Raw genomic sequence first — 16805 nt, 5'->3', positions numbered from 1 at the left:
ACCCCAGACACTTTGGTTTGTGTCTATTTCATTACATTCAAATTAAAAGATTATAAATAACTCCTGCGGTGCATTCAACCAAAGGAGTTTTTAGTGAAATGTGAGTATGAGTATGGTTGCCTCTCCACAGATCTTACCTGTGGTGGCATCATCTGCGTATACTCAGTGAGAGATAATGCCCACTGTGGAATATTCTAGGCAAAATAATTAAATCTCTATGGAGACAAGCAGGTGGCACACCTTTCACTAGAAAAGTAACATTCAAGTATATTTCACTTGAAGCTCCTGAGGCACAGTGGTCTGTGTAGCCCAGACTGAGTAATCCAGATTTAGGCCACATACCCTGAGACTGCGCACAAACACACAGGAGTTTGGCGACATTTAGTTTTCATATTGATCTGATTTCAAAGAGCAGAGTGTGACAGGCCTGACCTCAGACGCCCTCTTGCTGCTCCTCCTTTTAAACGACGCTCGCTTGTTCTTCTTACTGTTTTTCACTGAAGACTGTCAACAGCGCACACACACACACACACAGAAAGAGACAAATGTTACTCCTGCACTTCAAGACTCCATTCTGGGTTTATATAAGAACGCTAGGATCAGAGAGGTAAAATATATATATATAAGGTAGGAGAGGGCACAGGTTTTCAAAATATTCATAGATTTAGCGCATCCTTCAAAAGCGACATAAGGCAGCGCATAAAACAGATGAATAGAACAGATGTATAAAAAGATGTATAGTGTAATAATGCATAAAAATGTGCATCTGCTAACCAAATGGTATGTTTGTTTGTTTGTTTGCTGCTGTACTGTACTGTTATTGTAGAATGCTAAGATGTATGTGTAGCAGGTGGTGCCACAGGGTGTCGCTGCTGGGCCACACCCAGGCGGAATTTAAGGGGAAGTTGGCTGTGTGCCCGGGAGGGTGTCAGTTTCCGTGGGTGGCCAGGTAGACCGCTGGACCCACGTGTGCGTGCGTTTGGCTGAAGATACGGGTGGGTTTTTAGATGGTTTGTGTGTGAGTGTAAATGAAACTGTGTTTTGAAAATTGATTGTTGTGTGTTAGGGCGGCCACGCTGTTTTTAAAAGAAACTTGAGCAGTGCTACGGGGAAGCTGTGTGTGGATGTAGCAGCATTTTAAATTGGTTTTAAATCATTAAAGTTTATCAAGTTGTCAGTTTTTTGTAATTTGGGTTTTTTGTTTTTTGCAGTTGTTATTGTCCCTGCTGTCCTGTAGTTGTTTGTTTTTTCCGGTCACTTCCTTTTTTCCCTTGAGCTTGTCCATTCATATTAAATAAATAACCTAAATTGCATCCCCGGCTCCGGACCTTTATTACCACGGCTGTAACATATGCAGAGGTGGGCAGTACTCAGTTACATTTACTTGAGTAACTTCTTAAATCAGACCTGGGCATTGTCCAGCTCCGGGGCCACATTTGGCCCTTTGGTCAAATCTGACCGACCCATTTAAGCTCATTTGGAATGACAAAACAAATCTTTCTGCATTTTTTTTTCTTTTAGAGGTGTTGTTGTAGTCAAGCAGCCTCACTTTTTCATTGCTTAGTCATAACATAAACTCTTACAAGTCTGAGTAGCTAATATTTTCAGTTTCTCATGTGGCCCCATGGAAAAAATAATTGCCCACTCCTAGCTTAAAAGAACTGTACTTTTCAGAAAACGCAGCATACTTTTATGCCTACTTGAGTAATATTTTTAGTAACAGTAACGATACTCTTGCTTAAGCAGGTTTTGGTTACTCTTTCCACTGTAACGATACTTTTACCCGAGTACAGATTTTGGAAACTCAACCCACTTATAACCTTTGTGGAAGGGTTTTATTTTGAAAGCACACATTTCCATATAAAATAATCAATGTTTATGGTTATTTAAAAGCAGTATTAAATTTTACTACTTGCTTTTGAGTAGCCCATTGAACCATACTTTAACATGAACAAAATCCAATCTGTTTGCGAGTACCTGATGCCGGCGGACTCGAACGATCCAGGTGGGAGGGACTATAAGCGCGGCGTGGGCTCCTATTGGGCACGGCTCCTCTATGTGCTGGAGCATGAAGCAGGACACTTTATTGTGGTACTGTTAAAAAAAACAAAATAATAATCATTATCCGGAACCATCAATCACATTTCTATTACTATTTCCACGAATACAATAATTACAAAATGTTATTGGAAGCATAATTCACTCTGCGATCCTTGCTGTGGGCACTCAGCTTAATTCAGTTAAAATATATTAGCAAAATGGCGGACATGATAACAGTAGTAGATTCTGATGATAGTTTTGTTGTATTATCTAAGATGGATGCACAATTTTGACTGTGAGTCATTCTTTGTCATAATAATGGGCGCGTGTGGGTGGGAATGTGTTGACTCACAGCCTGTTTGCACCAGGAGCAGCTGATGGCCACTATGTCTTTGCTGTGGAAGGTGAATTTTTGCTGGAAGCCCTGGAAACAACAGAACAAAAATATTTTAAGGGGATAGAGTTGTCAAAAGTATAGAACATCAGACGCTAATCGGTACCAAAACTAGTATTGACGTTACCACTGAGGGATTACAGAGATATAAGGACGCATGTATTTAGTATCGTGACAACACTAGCATAGAGAATTTTTTTTCAGTTGACTTTTTTTCAGCCTTGTTAGTTAATGTGTGAAAAATCCCTCAGTCATCCAGGTAGAACTGAAGAAGCAGCTTGGATGAGCAAATAAATTTTGTCCAGATGACAAACTGAATTTCTCCTTTGCCTTGTTAGTTAATGTTACTCATAAATATACTGAAACTTAACTGAAATTTGCACTCAAGTTTCCAAAAAAGATGATTATTATGAAGACATAATTCAAAATTCTCCAAAAGTATAAATATAAAATGATTTCATCCATGGAAATTATCTACAACTTAAAAACCAATGTACCTGATTTTTACAGTGTCAAAAATGGGAAAAACAGAACTTGTATAAGATAAGATGTTTGGGTAGGACAGGGTTATCAAAAGTATTGTACGGCTGTGCATTTAATAGAATTTTGATCACGATTTCAATTTGTGTGATGATGAAATGATCTCCAAACTCACATAATGGAGTTGAAACAATTTAACTTCTGTCGAAAATGAGGACCAGGGTGCGAGGACTGTAGTTTTGCAAGGATTCAAGTGGTGCCCCCCCAAACACCAAATGCCGTACCCGCTGTGTGTAATGCGTGTTGTGTGTAATGTGTGTTGTGTGTAATGTGCGTAATGGAGAGCTACGGCACTGATCATCTCCATAAACTCAAGGAGAAGGGTAGCACCAGGACTCACATCTGTCTCACAGGACTCACATCTGTCTCACTGTTGCTGGACTTATTTTCTCCTCTAAAGCATTTGCTCTGCTGCCACATGTAAACAAACAGCACTGTGTGATAACATCATCGGCTGTGGCTCGGTTTGGTTGTGCGGGTGAGAGTGTGGAACATAGAACCCACAGCAATTGGCACGGGTCTGAAGTCCTAGTGTGAGTCGCCCTGAAGCTTAAAGTTTATTTTAGGATTTTATTCACATAAATAAATATATTTTTTTATTTTTTTTAATATAGAGATTGTAGAACAGCTGGATTTATACTTTATTTTGGATAAATTTATGTTTTTTTATGCCTTCTTTCATGTTCAAAGTATATTTGATTCATTTTATGTTGTATACATTGCAAAACTGCTCTAAGGTACAGATTTGTAGCCTATATTTATTTTCAATTTGAAAGTTTTGCATAAATTATCAGTAACAAAGTGTTTTTTTTTTGAGAGAGAAACCCTGAATAAATGCATAGTGCAGCTAAAAAATAATAATTTGATAATCGTGATTTCAAAATTGACCAAAATAATTATGATAATGATTTTTTCCATCATCAAGCAGCCCAAAAGTATCATAAATCAGATATTAATCCAAACTACAACTGGTATTGAAACTAGATACTCATTTGAGCAGGTATTGATACTAAAAAAGTCAAATTCACAGGACAGAAGTGAACCCTTCCTGAATGTCTTTAGAATGATGTTGAGCTGTGTTAGATCAAGTAGACGAGCACATAAACTAGTACACACACACGGACACTATGAACCTACTGAACCACTGAGGGATTACACACAGATAAGAACACATGGGAACATAATTGAAAGTAATTTAATGTTGAAAATGGCATTGTGTTGTCTAGAGAAAGTGTTTCTATTATCATTGTGGTACTGGTATTGCGTGTTGAGTCTATTCCTTAGTATCTAAACTGAGTTTGAAATTTAGCATGATCGTAGAAAACTTATATAATGCAATACAAAACATTTTATTTATATGTAACCATAGTAACACTCACCCTCCCACACTGCTTACACTTGCCCTCTTGTCTCCTACGGTGGACCCAGTGATGGCGGACCACCAGAGGCTACAACACAACACACACTCACAGGTCAGAACTTTCATGCTGCTTCCGATTGTTCTTCCAATCCAAATTCCAAAACGCATTTACCTCTCTGTGATTCCTTGGCCCTCCTTCGCGGAAAGACGGTTTGCACCTAAAATTAATCTGAAAATAAAACAGAAATTGAGTTCAGAATATCTTTTCAAAGTATTGTTTCAGAGTTCAGATCCCAGTGCCTCCTGGTGTAAACATTTGAAAGGAAAAGGAAAGGTTAAGTGAAGTCAAGTTTATGAATGTGTTGTGAGCTATTCTGACAACTCCATAATTTAAGACTTCTTTAATTTTATGTATTTATTTATTTTCAAATATTTACTCATGATTTGTATAAGAACAGGCACAGCACATTTATAAACCTATAGGACAATAGTAGTGATTGTCAAGTCTTCCCCTGAAAGAACCAAAGAGAAAGAATACTGCATATTTAAAGTTGATTTAATGTTATATTCTTGCATGAAATTAGAAAGTATAGTATAAAAAATGCACATATAGATAGAGCTATCAAAATATAAAACATGATTATGAATTTTATTATTAATGGAGATTAATTATTTCAGATAGTTTTTTTCTGTAATTAGGTGGAGAAAAGATTATTTAAAACATTCTGCACCAGCTAAAGTAATCTTTTTCATTAATCACATTGTGTAATATAGTATATACGTTATATGCATATATAGTGCGCTATGAAAGTCTGAGGTAGGAAACTAATTGCTTCATCTGTCAATTTTACACCATATTTCAGTCCATTTTGAGGGACTATGATAAAGCATTATAAATATTCCACGTACACTTATTGTGATCAAAGTCTTTCAACTGTCTCTTTCATATAGATTTTCTTCCATCATCGTCCATCATAGTCGTAAAGGAATAAAATTGAGAATAATTTGTGTAGAAATCACAGATCCGATTCATGACTTTCATTAGATTTTGTGAGGCTCTAGACAGCGCCAGAAGTGACAGATAGGAGATTTTTGTGAAGTCTTTTGTGAAATCTCACTCTAAAACTGGGGTCATTGAGTGGGAGAATGGAATCCAACAGCATGGCTCTGGAAGTGGGAAACTGGAAAATTAAGCATTGATTAATTATAACGAGTTCTGTTTGTTGCTTTTAGCTTGGTAATAAATGTGTTTATATGTTATATAGTTTGTATTGTTGCTCATGTAACCTTAACTTACCTTCTCCAACTGTTCAATGCAGACGGTGTGAGCTACTATCTTACAGGCCGCGCACTTCCTTCGACTTGATGATTTCTGCTACAGAAAAACATAAACAACTCACTGTAGTGTCATCTGTACAATTCATGTAATAAATGAACAAGTAATCTGTTTAATATCCACTGGGGGGCAGCACAGTATTGCACAAATACAGCACGGGCAGGTGCATTAACCAGGGGTGGGTAGAGTAGACTAAAATGTTACTCAAGTAAGAGTAATGATACTTCAAAATAATACAAGATGCAAAAAACACAAATGTCCACATCACTTCATATTGTTAACATAATGCTTTTGTCACTTGTACTTGCTCACAGTGGGAAGAAGAACTAAATTTAACCAAGAGTAGTGTTGCATCAATAAAAAAATAAAATAAAAAAAAAGTAGGAGTAAAAGTATGTTTCCAGAAAAGTACTCTGAAAAATACAATTTCTTGAAAAAGTTGCCCAAGTAAATGTAACTGTGTAAACTGAGTAATAAACACCTGATCAAAACAATAAGTAAAAGTAATTGTATTTCTAAAAAAAAATTGAAATATATAAAACAGTTGGTTTATGGAGAATATTTATCAATGTAGTGATAAATTCTAACATACAATTCATTTGATACAATCTTTGTATCGTAAATGTACTTGACACTAATCTACGTAGACGAATCATTTCATTTTAGAATGTCATAATAAAGGTGCACCATGTAACTTTTCTGATCAAGAGTCCATCTACTTGTCTCCATGGAGATGTTATTGCTTTGCATTGAATGTTCCACAGTACGCCATTAAACGTAGCTATCTCCATGGATACAGAGTTGAATGCCATACAGTGGAACATTACAGTCAGTAACATCTCAGTGGAGACAGTGGCAGATCCCACATCCAAAAAGTTACGTAGTGCACCTTTAAAGCCCATTTGTTTCAGTAAATGTCAAATATGAGTGATTTTTATATACAGTATGTATTTACTCCTATTGTTATTCAATTAAAATTAATTCTAATTCAATTAAAAGGTGACATTTTGAAGACTTGACTTGAGAAGTATACAATAATATTCTGTTTTAAATGATTAATTACTATGACAGTGGTTGTAATTTGTCCACATTCTGAATCTCATGGATACATATGTCTTTAAGTCTCTCTAGTCTCTCTACTCTGCTTCCACAATAGATAAATAACAACACTTGCTGTACTGCTGTTTTCCTGACTCCTAAACAACAAAATGTAGAGCGCCCACCAGTGCCCGGGCCACACAGTCCTGCTCTCCCACGTAGCAGGAGTCTCCGGACACGTTGGTCTCAAACCACATGTGCTCCCCATACACCGCCCCCTCCTGGACGCACAGGAAAGACACTAGACTGAATTGAAAAGACCTTTTACACACACAACTAGAGATATGTTTTTGAGGAAGTAATAGCATTAGAACATAGCTTAAAGCTCACACGAGTCAATTTAGCATAATAAAGGACATTTAAATCAAGTTAATGATCATTTACTTAAAAATCTATTCAATATTCATCCAGGATTTGTACTCACGCTCCAGTCCACAGCAGTGCGGAGGTGCGGCTCAGGCTCCATTCTGCCCAGGGACGAGGTGCAGGGGTCAGAGGGCAGCTGCCGGAGGCCTGACTTGGCTATGGCTTTCCTGTCAACACAACATCACAAAACCATATACAGTAATTTTATTTTTATTATATATCATTTTGAATTGCTAAAGAAGTAGAGGTCAGAGAGACAGATGCAAAATTGGTGTACCAAACGTATTGCCAAGTTGACAAAAATTTGGTGTTTTGGTTCTCAAGGCGGTTATCCAATCGGAAAGCAGAATGGGCCACATATGATTCTCTCATTTGGGTTGCTAGTTTTGATGCTGAAATCCAGTGGATTAAACCTAAAATGCCTCTCTCTGATCTGAATGGTCACTCCCTAAACCCCAGAACCTGCCACTCATAAATCAGTGCTAGTGCAGCCTCTGCAGCTCAGGGAGGGAATTCTGGAGGTTCTGAGCTTTCATATGAGACATGGTCTGTCCATGTACTGAGAAGGAAACACACTTGGATGTGTGTCTATCTGCAGATGAAGGCTCTGGCAGCACAGGGTTAGTTGTGATTACAGTGCAGTTTTAAAATAGTAACAATGTAGGCTACAAACAGTTCCTTTAAACAAAACAAATGTTCTGTGTGGTTGGAGATCACAGGATGGTCCTTCACCTCCAGGGCCCATCACAGTGTGCACCTGTTTGTATCAGACCACCGTCTGTCATGCTTCTGCCATACCAATAAGACACACAACTGTATCAGTTATAGTATTTTTAGCTCACTTGTCCAGTTATGAAGAGATTATTATCATGGTTACATAATGGGCATAATACAATTCACAGGAGGGAAGAGGGAGTGAGAGGGAGTGAGAGGGAGTAAGAGGGAGCTCTGACTGTAATCCTCTCCAAAACAACACAAATATGCTGCAACAACATGGGGCTTGTAGTATTTTTGAAGTGTGTTTTATCTCAGTATGACAATTATATTACAGCTGGTGACTACAAATTGTTTGCTGACTATTTTATCCGTTGCAATTAAAAGACAATTAAGGGGACAGTATGGAGCCTGCACTCTCACCATTTTAAAAAATGTTTCAATCACAACTGAAGTTCTCGTTCTCCATAAATGGACAGACCATGTCTCATGTGATGCTCAGAAACTCCAGAATTCCCTCCCTGAGATGCAGAGGCTGCACTAGCACTGACTCATGATGGCTGCAGGTTCTGGGGTTTAAGGAGTGAACATTCAGATCACAGAGAGGCATTTTAGGTTCAAACCATTTCAGCATTGAAAAGCACTCATACAAGACTCATTCTGCTTTCTGATTGGATAATTATCTTGAAAAATAAAACACCAAATTAATATAAACAGCAAGAAGAAGACAAGAATATAACATTTCACTTTAGTTGTTCAGATTTAAAATTGCTCAGGATAATTTGCAAGATAATTTGGCTAGAAATAGGTTTAAAAAAATGATAAAATTAAAAAACTATATACATTGCTAAAAATCTTCTATTGAAACAAGTATAATAATGTGGGTCTATCACGTAAATAAATCTGAGTAAAATGTACAGACTTAAGTAAATCTGTCATGTGCACTTTGAAATAAACTCGTAACTCATGTAAATCTTCCTTTTTTGCAGTGATGTTTTAGCTCCAGCCTGTGGTGATGTGCCCTTTTGTCATCGTTTAACAACAAACACTTGGCTCTGCTGATCTCATTCTCTTGTGTCACGCTGTTAGACATTCAAAGGAGGACTGCACAATATGAGCTTTGAGCTTTTTGTTAAAAAGAAATCTGACACAAATCTGAAAATAATTTTTAGTGTTTCCCACTTGGGCTGAGCAACTCTTCTCTACTCTTCTGTGTAAATACAACATCATTTATTTAAAGAATTCATTTCATAACACTGAAAAATTACCAAAAATATAATTCACAACAACAAACAGAAGTAGCTTATTTTAAACTGTTTGTAATGGCCCAAAGTTATTCCTCATTTACCTTTCAGAAACCAGAGTAGATTCTACTACAATATACCTGTACTAAAGTCAAACACATAATTTTGCTCAAATACATGAAAAAAAAAGGTTTAAATCAGGTACTGTCCCTTTAAATGTGTACATCTACTACAACAGCCTGAGTATTAATACATCTAGTCAGGTCACATAGTTGAAATAAATAAAGTTAATGTCCCTCAGTCATTGTCATCAAACAAGTCATTCCAGCACCTAATGTGTAATCTGTTAATGAATAATGTAACAGCACAAATGGTTTCTGGTCTGTGTTAAACTGACGGTCTGATCTGTAAATGTCATTTTCTCTTGTCCTCTCAGCTCATCACAAACACGGTGTGGCACGATGGATTTAGTCATTTATTTGCATAGCTTGAATTTTAATGTTACTCCAATGAATACCATAATTACATAAGGGGACAAAAGGCAAAGGTTATCTACTACTGTATAGATGAAAACAGAACAAAACCTAGTGATGGTGATTAGGTGATTAGGCCTGTAACGATAATCAATAAATCAATTAATCGTACGATAACATTTCCGGCCGTAATAAATTGTATTTGCAGCTTGTTTGTTTCCTTGTTCTCTGTCGCTCTCAAAGAGGGTGAATGTTAGAAGACGTCTCTCGCTCTGACTCCTCGTTTAACAAAAGTAATGACGCTTGAACCAACGTGCGCTGTCTTTATCAACACAGTGGATGCACGCGTAGCCTGAGTGCAGAAAGCGCCACTGTCTGTGCGGCTAAATATGAAGCTGCAACACAAGCGCCGCTGTCAGAACCGAAACAGTTCATCACCGAGTGCCAAAACAAGTCACGATGCCAAATCTACACTGGTGAGTGGGATACGTCTCAACAGCCACATGTGTCAAATGCAGCGAGCGCAAACAACGAGAAAACCCAAACCTGAGCGACACAACTCGCCCCGCCCCCGGGAGAACCTGAAATTCGCTGAAATCCCACAAAACACCGACACCAGCCAGGACAGAGACTCCCTCACAGTGAAATAGCATCCTGTGTGGCAGGTTCATATGAACATTTAAATGACCAAAATGCTGAGGCCACAGCAGCAGCCACAGAGAGACGAGACACTATATACCAATGTAAGTCAATGACTAAAATCACTTTTAAGGGCAATTTTGTTACAGAGACTTAATAATCCATCTTATTTAATGCTTTGATTGTATTTGGTTCGGCAATGGTTTATTCAAGTGCATTTTTGTTAAGTCCTTGTTGTGAGCCAGACACATTAGGCTAGTCCTGTGTTAACAAGTCTGTTTTATTTAGGCCTGTTGTTTTGTTTGTCTTACACTTCCTGTGTTAAATGTTCTTTAGAAAGTAAGGTTTATTGATCATTGAGAGGGTGTATTTGCATTTTTATTCCATGGTCATTATATTAGTTGAAATTGGTCTCAAAATGTCAATATTATCGTTTATCGCAATAAATTCTTGGTCAATTAATCGTCCAGCAAAATCTGTTATCGTTACAGGCCTAATGGTGATACTTTGACTGTAATCAGAACTTGTTTTGGAGAAATATGTTTTAAGTGCATTTTCAAGAGCAAGTATTGAGAGTTGAGAATTTAGGAATCAGGTAAAACACATAAAACAATGTGAACACTATAATTTAAAAGCCATGTACCCAATCTTTTCCATGTGCCCATCTATAATAAAAAGCAGGATAAGCCCCTCCCCCTTTATCCTGGCTCAAGACAAACTAGTGGTCAGATCTTTCATCTTTCACAAAGGTCCACTCTAGCAGCTCTCGCTCGGATTGGTCCAAACGGTCCTCTCAGTGCATGTTACAGACGTCACACAGGTGGGAGGCGTTAGCCCCTATTGAGGAAGTAAATGCGGAAGTGAACATTTTTGGGGAGCCAATGAGCCAATGAGCACAGACCATTGAAAACAATACGATGCCGTCTTGGATTCGTCTTCAGATTTTATTAGAGTTCTATGGTCTTGCTCTACTACAGATTGTATATTGTATAAGGCAGCTAATGAGGTCAAAATAAGTCTGCTGTCTGTTTCTGTTTGCATCTATTAGAATGTTTTATTGTCCGTGAATCAGGTGCATAACCGTGATAGCAAAACTCTGCTCTGGTCTCTGAGAATCGTGAAAAGTGCTTAAAAACTGATCATGGTGAAAAATTTCAAAGTGCAAAAGCTAAGTGAGGAATAACTGCAAACGGTTTAAAATGTTTAAAAAATTCTTTTTTTTCACCAAGTTTTTAAGATGGTAAAAATCAGGTACAGCACCTTTAAATAAAAGAAGTATTAGTAGTAGTAGTAGTATGCATAGTACTAGCAGAAGAAGTCAAATCAGCTTCTAATGTAATAGAGTTATGGTTGTTGATACTACTAGTACCATGTAGCCATAGTACTAACACTTCAACTCAACACACATTTATTTAGCCTAGTATTTGACACGTAATCTAGTGAATTTCATATAAAACTTTGGCTGTTTCTGTCTGTATTTTCAGTAAAATGTGGATATCTTTGAAATTTTGTACCAGCAAACACTGACTGAACCGTTTCATGTCTGTTTTTCACTTGATTTTTGCCACAAACATCTAAATGAACCGTTTTTAGTACAGTAAGCCGGCCACATACCTCTTGACATAGATAAGGTAAAGGTGTTGGGATTAGAGTCTTATGGAGCGATAATCCTTCCCAGAATTCCACAGTGAAGCACATGTTGACAGCTACACAAACATTATCTTATCTACTGGAGCGTTTGTGAAATCTACAATAGAAACTCCACACACCTGTTGTAGCCACTAGCCGTGCACTCCTCGCTCCTAATCAGACAAACCAGGACGCGGCACACAGCAGAACAATCTCATCTGTCCAATCACGTGCACCTTTCAAACTACACTGGCCACTGTGGGCGGAGATCAATATATAGTTCTGTGTATACTGTAAAGTGGGCTTTTGTATTGTCAAAACAACCCGCGAGGTTTATTACAGTTCACTTAAAGGTGCCGTGCCAGAGTTTTTCCTTTTTTATTTTTATCTTAAAAATGTGTAAAACAGAAGTAGTTCATTTTAAATAATTTGCAGAGGTCCAAAGTTATCCCTCATTTACCTTACCAAACCATTCCAAGTATCCTCATTATTCACCGCTAAAAGTTTTACTGTCATGTAAAGCAAACAGCAACTAACATGCTAACTGCGCTCTACCTGATTCTCTTACAATAAGAAACTTTAAAATTAAATGCATTTTGCTCAAATACAGGAGAAAAACAGTCCTGAAAACAAAGAATTGATATTAAGTGCTTCATACATTGTAATTGTTTGGGAGTAAAAGAGCCTTATTGACACTCTAGAGTCACATCTGATAAATAATTACTTCTTGTGTAAATATGTCATTGCCATAATTATGCATTTTTCATCATATTTATTACCACTGCAATATACAGAGTGTCCCAAAACATTTTAGAGGCCAATCATTTTGGCAATTCTTGTTGAAATAATCTCAAGACAAATAACCTCATTTCACAGATTGTATAGAAACAGATCAAGATTTTATATTGAATGTTTTATTTTTGTTTTGTTTTCAGGTTGAGCCGTTCACTCCCAAACAGAAATCATTTTGTGTCTTGGAATCTGCGGCACACACTCATCCAAGACTGTGCAGCTTCAACACAACATTTGGAAAAACTTCACCAGCTGGCAAACAAATTTGGACTTGGTACCAAAAATGTAAAGAGGAAGGCTGTTTATGCAGGACTAAAGGATTACATAAGTGTGTGAGCAGATTTCAAGATGCAAAATCACTTCTCTTTTGGAGTGAATGGCTCAACCTGAAAACAAAAATAAAAAATTCTGTATAAAATCTTGATCTCTTTCTATACATTCTGTGAAAATCTGAGGTGATTTCAACAAGAATTGCCAAAATGATTGCCCTGTGAAATGATGTCAAATTTTTTGGGACACCCTGTATAACCAAAATGCATAAATAATTGGATTAAATCTTGCTGATTTTTTCCCAGGTATTTGAGCAAATTGTGCCTTGACTCATTTGAGAGAATATGTCTACTGTGTACTGTCTGCATCTAATTGAAAGCATTTTGTTTCCTAAGAAGCAGAGCATGTGTGGTTAGCATGCTAGTTGTTGTTAGCTTTACTGTGATGGCCAAACTCTGCACTTGTCTCTTGAAACTGTGAAATGCACGTATAAACTCATCTCAGTGAATAACTGCTCAGAATGCAGAAGGTAAGTGAGGAATAACTTTGGGCCACTGCAAACTGTTTAAAATGAACTAGTTCTGATTCTCACATTTTTAGGATGGTAAAAATCAGGTACTGCGCCACAAAATTTCAGAGCATCCCGTTTTTTTGTTTTTGTTCTATTAGAGTAACTTGCTTGTTGTTACTAGGTGGTTAATCCCAGTTTTATGTTGAAGAACCAAAGACTGCCCAACAATATGAAGATTTGACCTCCTTGACGACACTGAAACACTTGAACCACTGGAGGCCGCTGTTCCTCACAGCCCATAAATCACGTCTTATTATATTAGATGGGTCTATTTTTGGCGCAGGTAGTGGGCCCTGTGTCAGATAGTGGCCCCTGCTGGGAGGATTAGCGCTCTATTAGATTAGCAGTGGTCAGAGGGACACACAACAGGCCGCCAGACAAAAACAGGAGCGGAGCGGCAGAGGAGAGTGATCATAATGACTATTGAGCAAGACACTCAAGTACTCTACTGAAGAAAACCTTTGTAATTTAGTCACTGGATTGCAATATGTACAGAGAGCTGCAAATATTTTTTCTTAGGTCACAAATTTTCATCTCGGGTTGTTAAAGGTGCGGCTTTTCTGGTGGAGGGTCTGCCACCAGCGTGTCTCCATGGTGATGTTATTGCTTGGCCTGGAATGTCCCATGGTACAATTAAACATCCTGCATTTACTCATTACGAGAGTCTATAGTGCTCAAAAATACAATCATTCCTTCTGTAAACAGGGGTGACTCTCCACAGATCTAACTTGTAATGTCATGATAAATAAGTTTAATCTATACTGTGGAACATTCTAGACAAAGCAAAAACATTTCCATGGAGACAAGCAGGTTGCGGACCGTCCACTAGAAATGTTACGCACACTGTACCTAAATAAATATATAAAACACAGAAAATCATTGACACTAAACCTTAAAAAAATATATGGATCACAATTAATTTTTTCCTGTGTAACATTTTTGTTGATGGGTCCACCACCTGCTTGTCTCCATGGAAATGTGCCTAGAATGTTCCACAGTATGGTCATAAACTTGCAAGACAAATTACAGGTTCAATTTACTGAGAGGCCACCCCACTCACAGTAAGAATTAATTTTTTAAAAGATTTTTTGAGCAATAAATTACACCTGTAGTTGAATAAATGCAAGACAGATTAGTTTAACACCAGACTGTGGACAATTTAAACCAAAGCATGAACATCCTCCTTCGAGACAAACAGGTTCCAGATCCCCTCCAGGGAAGTGACACAGTGACCTTTTAACAGTGTCGCCTTTACAAATAAAGGTTCATTTTGACAGACCAGTGTGTCCTTTACACATACCTTGACATGTTTCGGATGCCTGGTCTGTCAAAAGGAATCTATAATTAGAAATAACACTGGAGGAGTTGTGTTGCCTTTAGAGAGGTTAATGATGCCCACATATTTAATCAGTATCAATAGTAGACACTCATCACAAGTATCCATACTGAAAAATACGTACACAGGATAAAATATAACAAAGTTGCAAAAAAAGTGAGTGCCGTGCATCAATAAACAGGAAAACATATAAGCTGCCATGACTGGAAATACTTTGAATAATCAGTAACTGATCATTAAGAATTTCGGCAATTACATTCATTTCTAATCAACAAACCGAATTAAGGTTTCTGGGCATAGATATGAAGCTGCGTCTGGCAGTGCAGTCCCACGTTTGGGCTCTGGCTCCTCCTTGGAAACACTTTACCTCTCAGTGAGTGTGTTTACATTCACATCTGTGTCCCGGTTTCATCATGGTGCATGTATAAGCAGTATCCCGGTTACTGCAACATAAAGAGCTGCACTAAACCTGCACATGTATGATCTTTGAAAACATTGCGACACACAGAACTGACTCACCTTCAGCATCAACATCCCTCTGTCACAGAAAGAACACTCATATTCCACTGAGTTGTGCCCTTTTGTCTGACAAAAGCTAAATCCCCAAGAGTGGATTTTTTTATAATTTTTTTTCCCCTCGCTTAGTTTATGCAAATTAGCCATTGGTTTTAAGTTTCGTTTCTACTTGCACAAAGCTGCATTAAACACATGATAATGTCAAACGGGCTGATGTGGCTCTAGAGTGGTGATGGTTTATATGTTGAAAAGTTGAGTTTATTTATAGATTAGTAACAGTAGTAATAATGATGATACTTATTATATAAAAACGTTAATGATTAATCGAAAATCGATCGTTAATTCTCCTGACGATCGATTAATAAAATTTCATCAAATGCCCATCCCTACTTTGAAGAGGTACTACCACCCAGACTCTACGTGAGGCCCCTCGGGATTATGTGGTTAGACAGAGGAGACTAGTGTTGTCATGATACTAACGTTTCAAACTCAATTTCAATACTAATAGACTTGAAACTGTGAACAATAATTTTATTGTGCTCTTTTTATACTAAATGCTTGCTACATTTAAAGTGCAAAATGTTCTGTTCATTGGCCTTGAATGATGCAAATTGCAGGTGCTCCATGATCTTCCCAGAATTATGTATCAGTTAAAAAGATTTATATGTAAGCAACATTTATAGGTTTTTTAGCCTCTCAGACCCCTCAGACTTCTCGGCTAGATGCTTGTAGACTCTCTGACATTTTTGCCTTTTTGTCACCCTGATGCTGTGAATTCCGCTGTAACACCATTAAAGGTACTGTAAGAACCATCCCGTGCCTCTGTGCTTGTTTGTTGTTTTGTTTTTTTCGTTTTTGCTAAATAAAACAGAAATCAACAATACCCTATACTGATTCTGTTACTACAAAAATAATAGAAAACACTCTTAAGACAATAGAATGTCATTTTCAACATGAAATCATAGTACTTTCTTTACTCTTCCCATGTGGTCTTATATGTGTGTAATCTCTCAGTGGTCCAGTAGGTTCCATAGTGCTCCATGGGCGTATACTAGTCTATGTGCTCTTGTACTTGTTCAAATACAGCTCAAGATCACTCTAAAGTCCACCACACACTACAGGATTTTTCAGTCTTAAATGATTTTTAAATGTGCGACAAAAAGCACACACCACAGACACAAGGAGAATCTTATAAGACTTAAAATCTCTGATCTCAAAGACTGCAGTGGGATCTGTCTGTAGACCACAGGATATGAAGTTGTAAGGGTGATGGCGTCACCTGTTTCCTGTGTACAGTAAAACCAGTCCCTGTGAGACTCTTAAGTGTTCAAAAGATCAGACTCTGCACTTCTAGTTTAGCTACAAGTCAAATTTTGTTATTATTTATGAAATGTGGTGCTAAACTTTAGATATGTGGGGAAGCTGGCCAAAGTGATCAAAAGAAGGAGGCAGATAAAAAAAGTCAATTTTAACTAAAAATTTATTCT

At 37.5% G+C, this 16805-nt stretch overlaps 1 protein-coding gene across 6 annotated transcripts in view; it reads right to left on the bottom strand.

Annotated features, from left to right (window-relative positions):
• The window catches only part of LOC110175582 (diacylglycerol kinase zeta-like), a 194649-nt gene that overhangs the window by 163126 nt on the left and 14718 nt on the right, over nucleotides 1-16805 (bottom strand). Inside the window, exons 3-11 of one of the 6 annotated variants that reach the window (XM_055164293.1) lie at nucleotides 7193-7301; nucleotides 6894-6989; nucleotides 5632-5709; nucleotides 5453-5515; nucleotides 4507-4563; nucleotides 4354-4422; nucleotides 2393-2464; nucleotides 1978-2094; nucleotides 433-504 (exon numbers count right to left, since the gene is read on the bottom strand). In XM_055164293.1, coding sequence (XP_055020268.1) covers nucleotides 433-504; nucleotides 1978-2094; nucleotides 2393-2464; nucleotides 4354-4422; nucleotides 4507-4563; nucleotides 5453-5515; nucleotides 5632-5709; nucleotides 6894-6989; nucleotides 7193-7301 — 733 coding nt within the window. The remainder of the gene's footprint in view (nucleotides 1-432; nucleotides 505-1977; nucleotides 2095-2392; nucleotides 2465-4353; nucleotides 4423-4506; nucleotides 4564-5452; nucleotides 5516-5631; nucleotides 5710-6893; nucleotides 6990-7192; nucleotides 7302-16805) is intronic. The other 5 variants (XM_020941780.2, XM_055164304.1, XM_055164308.1 and 2 more) reach the window with 5 other exon arrangements.

Source organism: Boleophthalmus pectinirostris, unplaced genomic scaffold (assembly GCF_026225935.1).
Source record: "Boleophthalmus pectinirostris isolate CB_2022bp ecotype Guang Dong unplaced genomic scaffold, ASM2622593v1 HiC_scaffold_11, whole genome shotgun sequence".
Taxonomy (NCBI): domain Eukaryota; kingdom Metazoa; phylum Chordata; class Actinopteri; order Gobiiformes; family Gobiidae; genus Boleophthalmus; species Boleophthalmus pectinirostris.
This window is presented reverse-complemented; position numbering and strand designations above follow the sequence as displayed.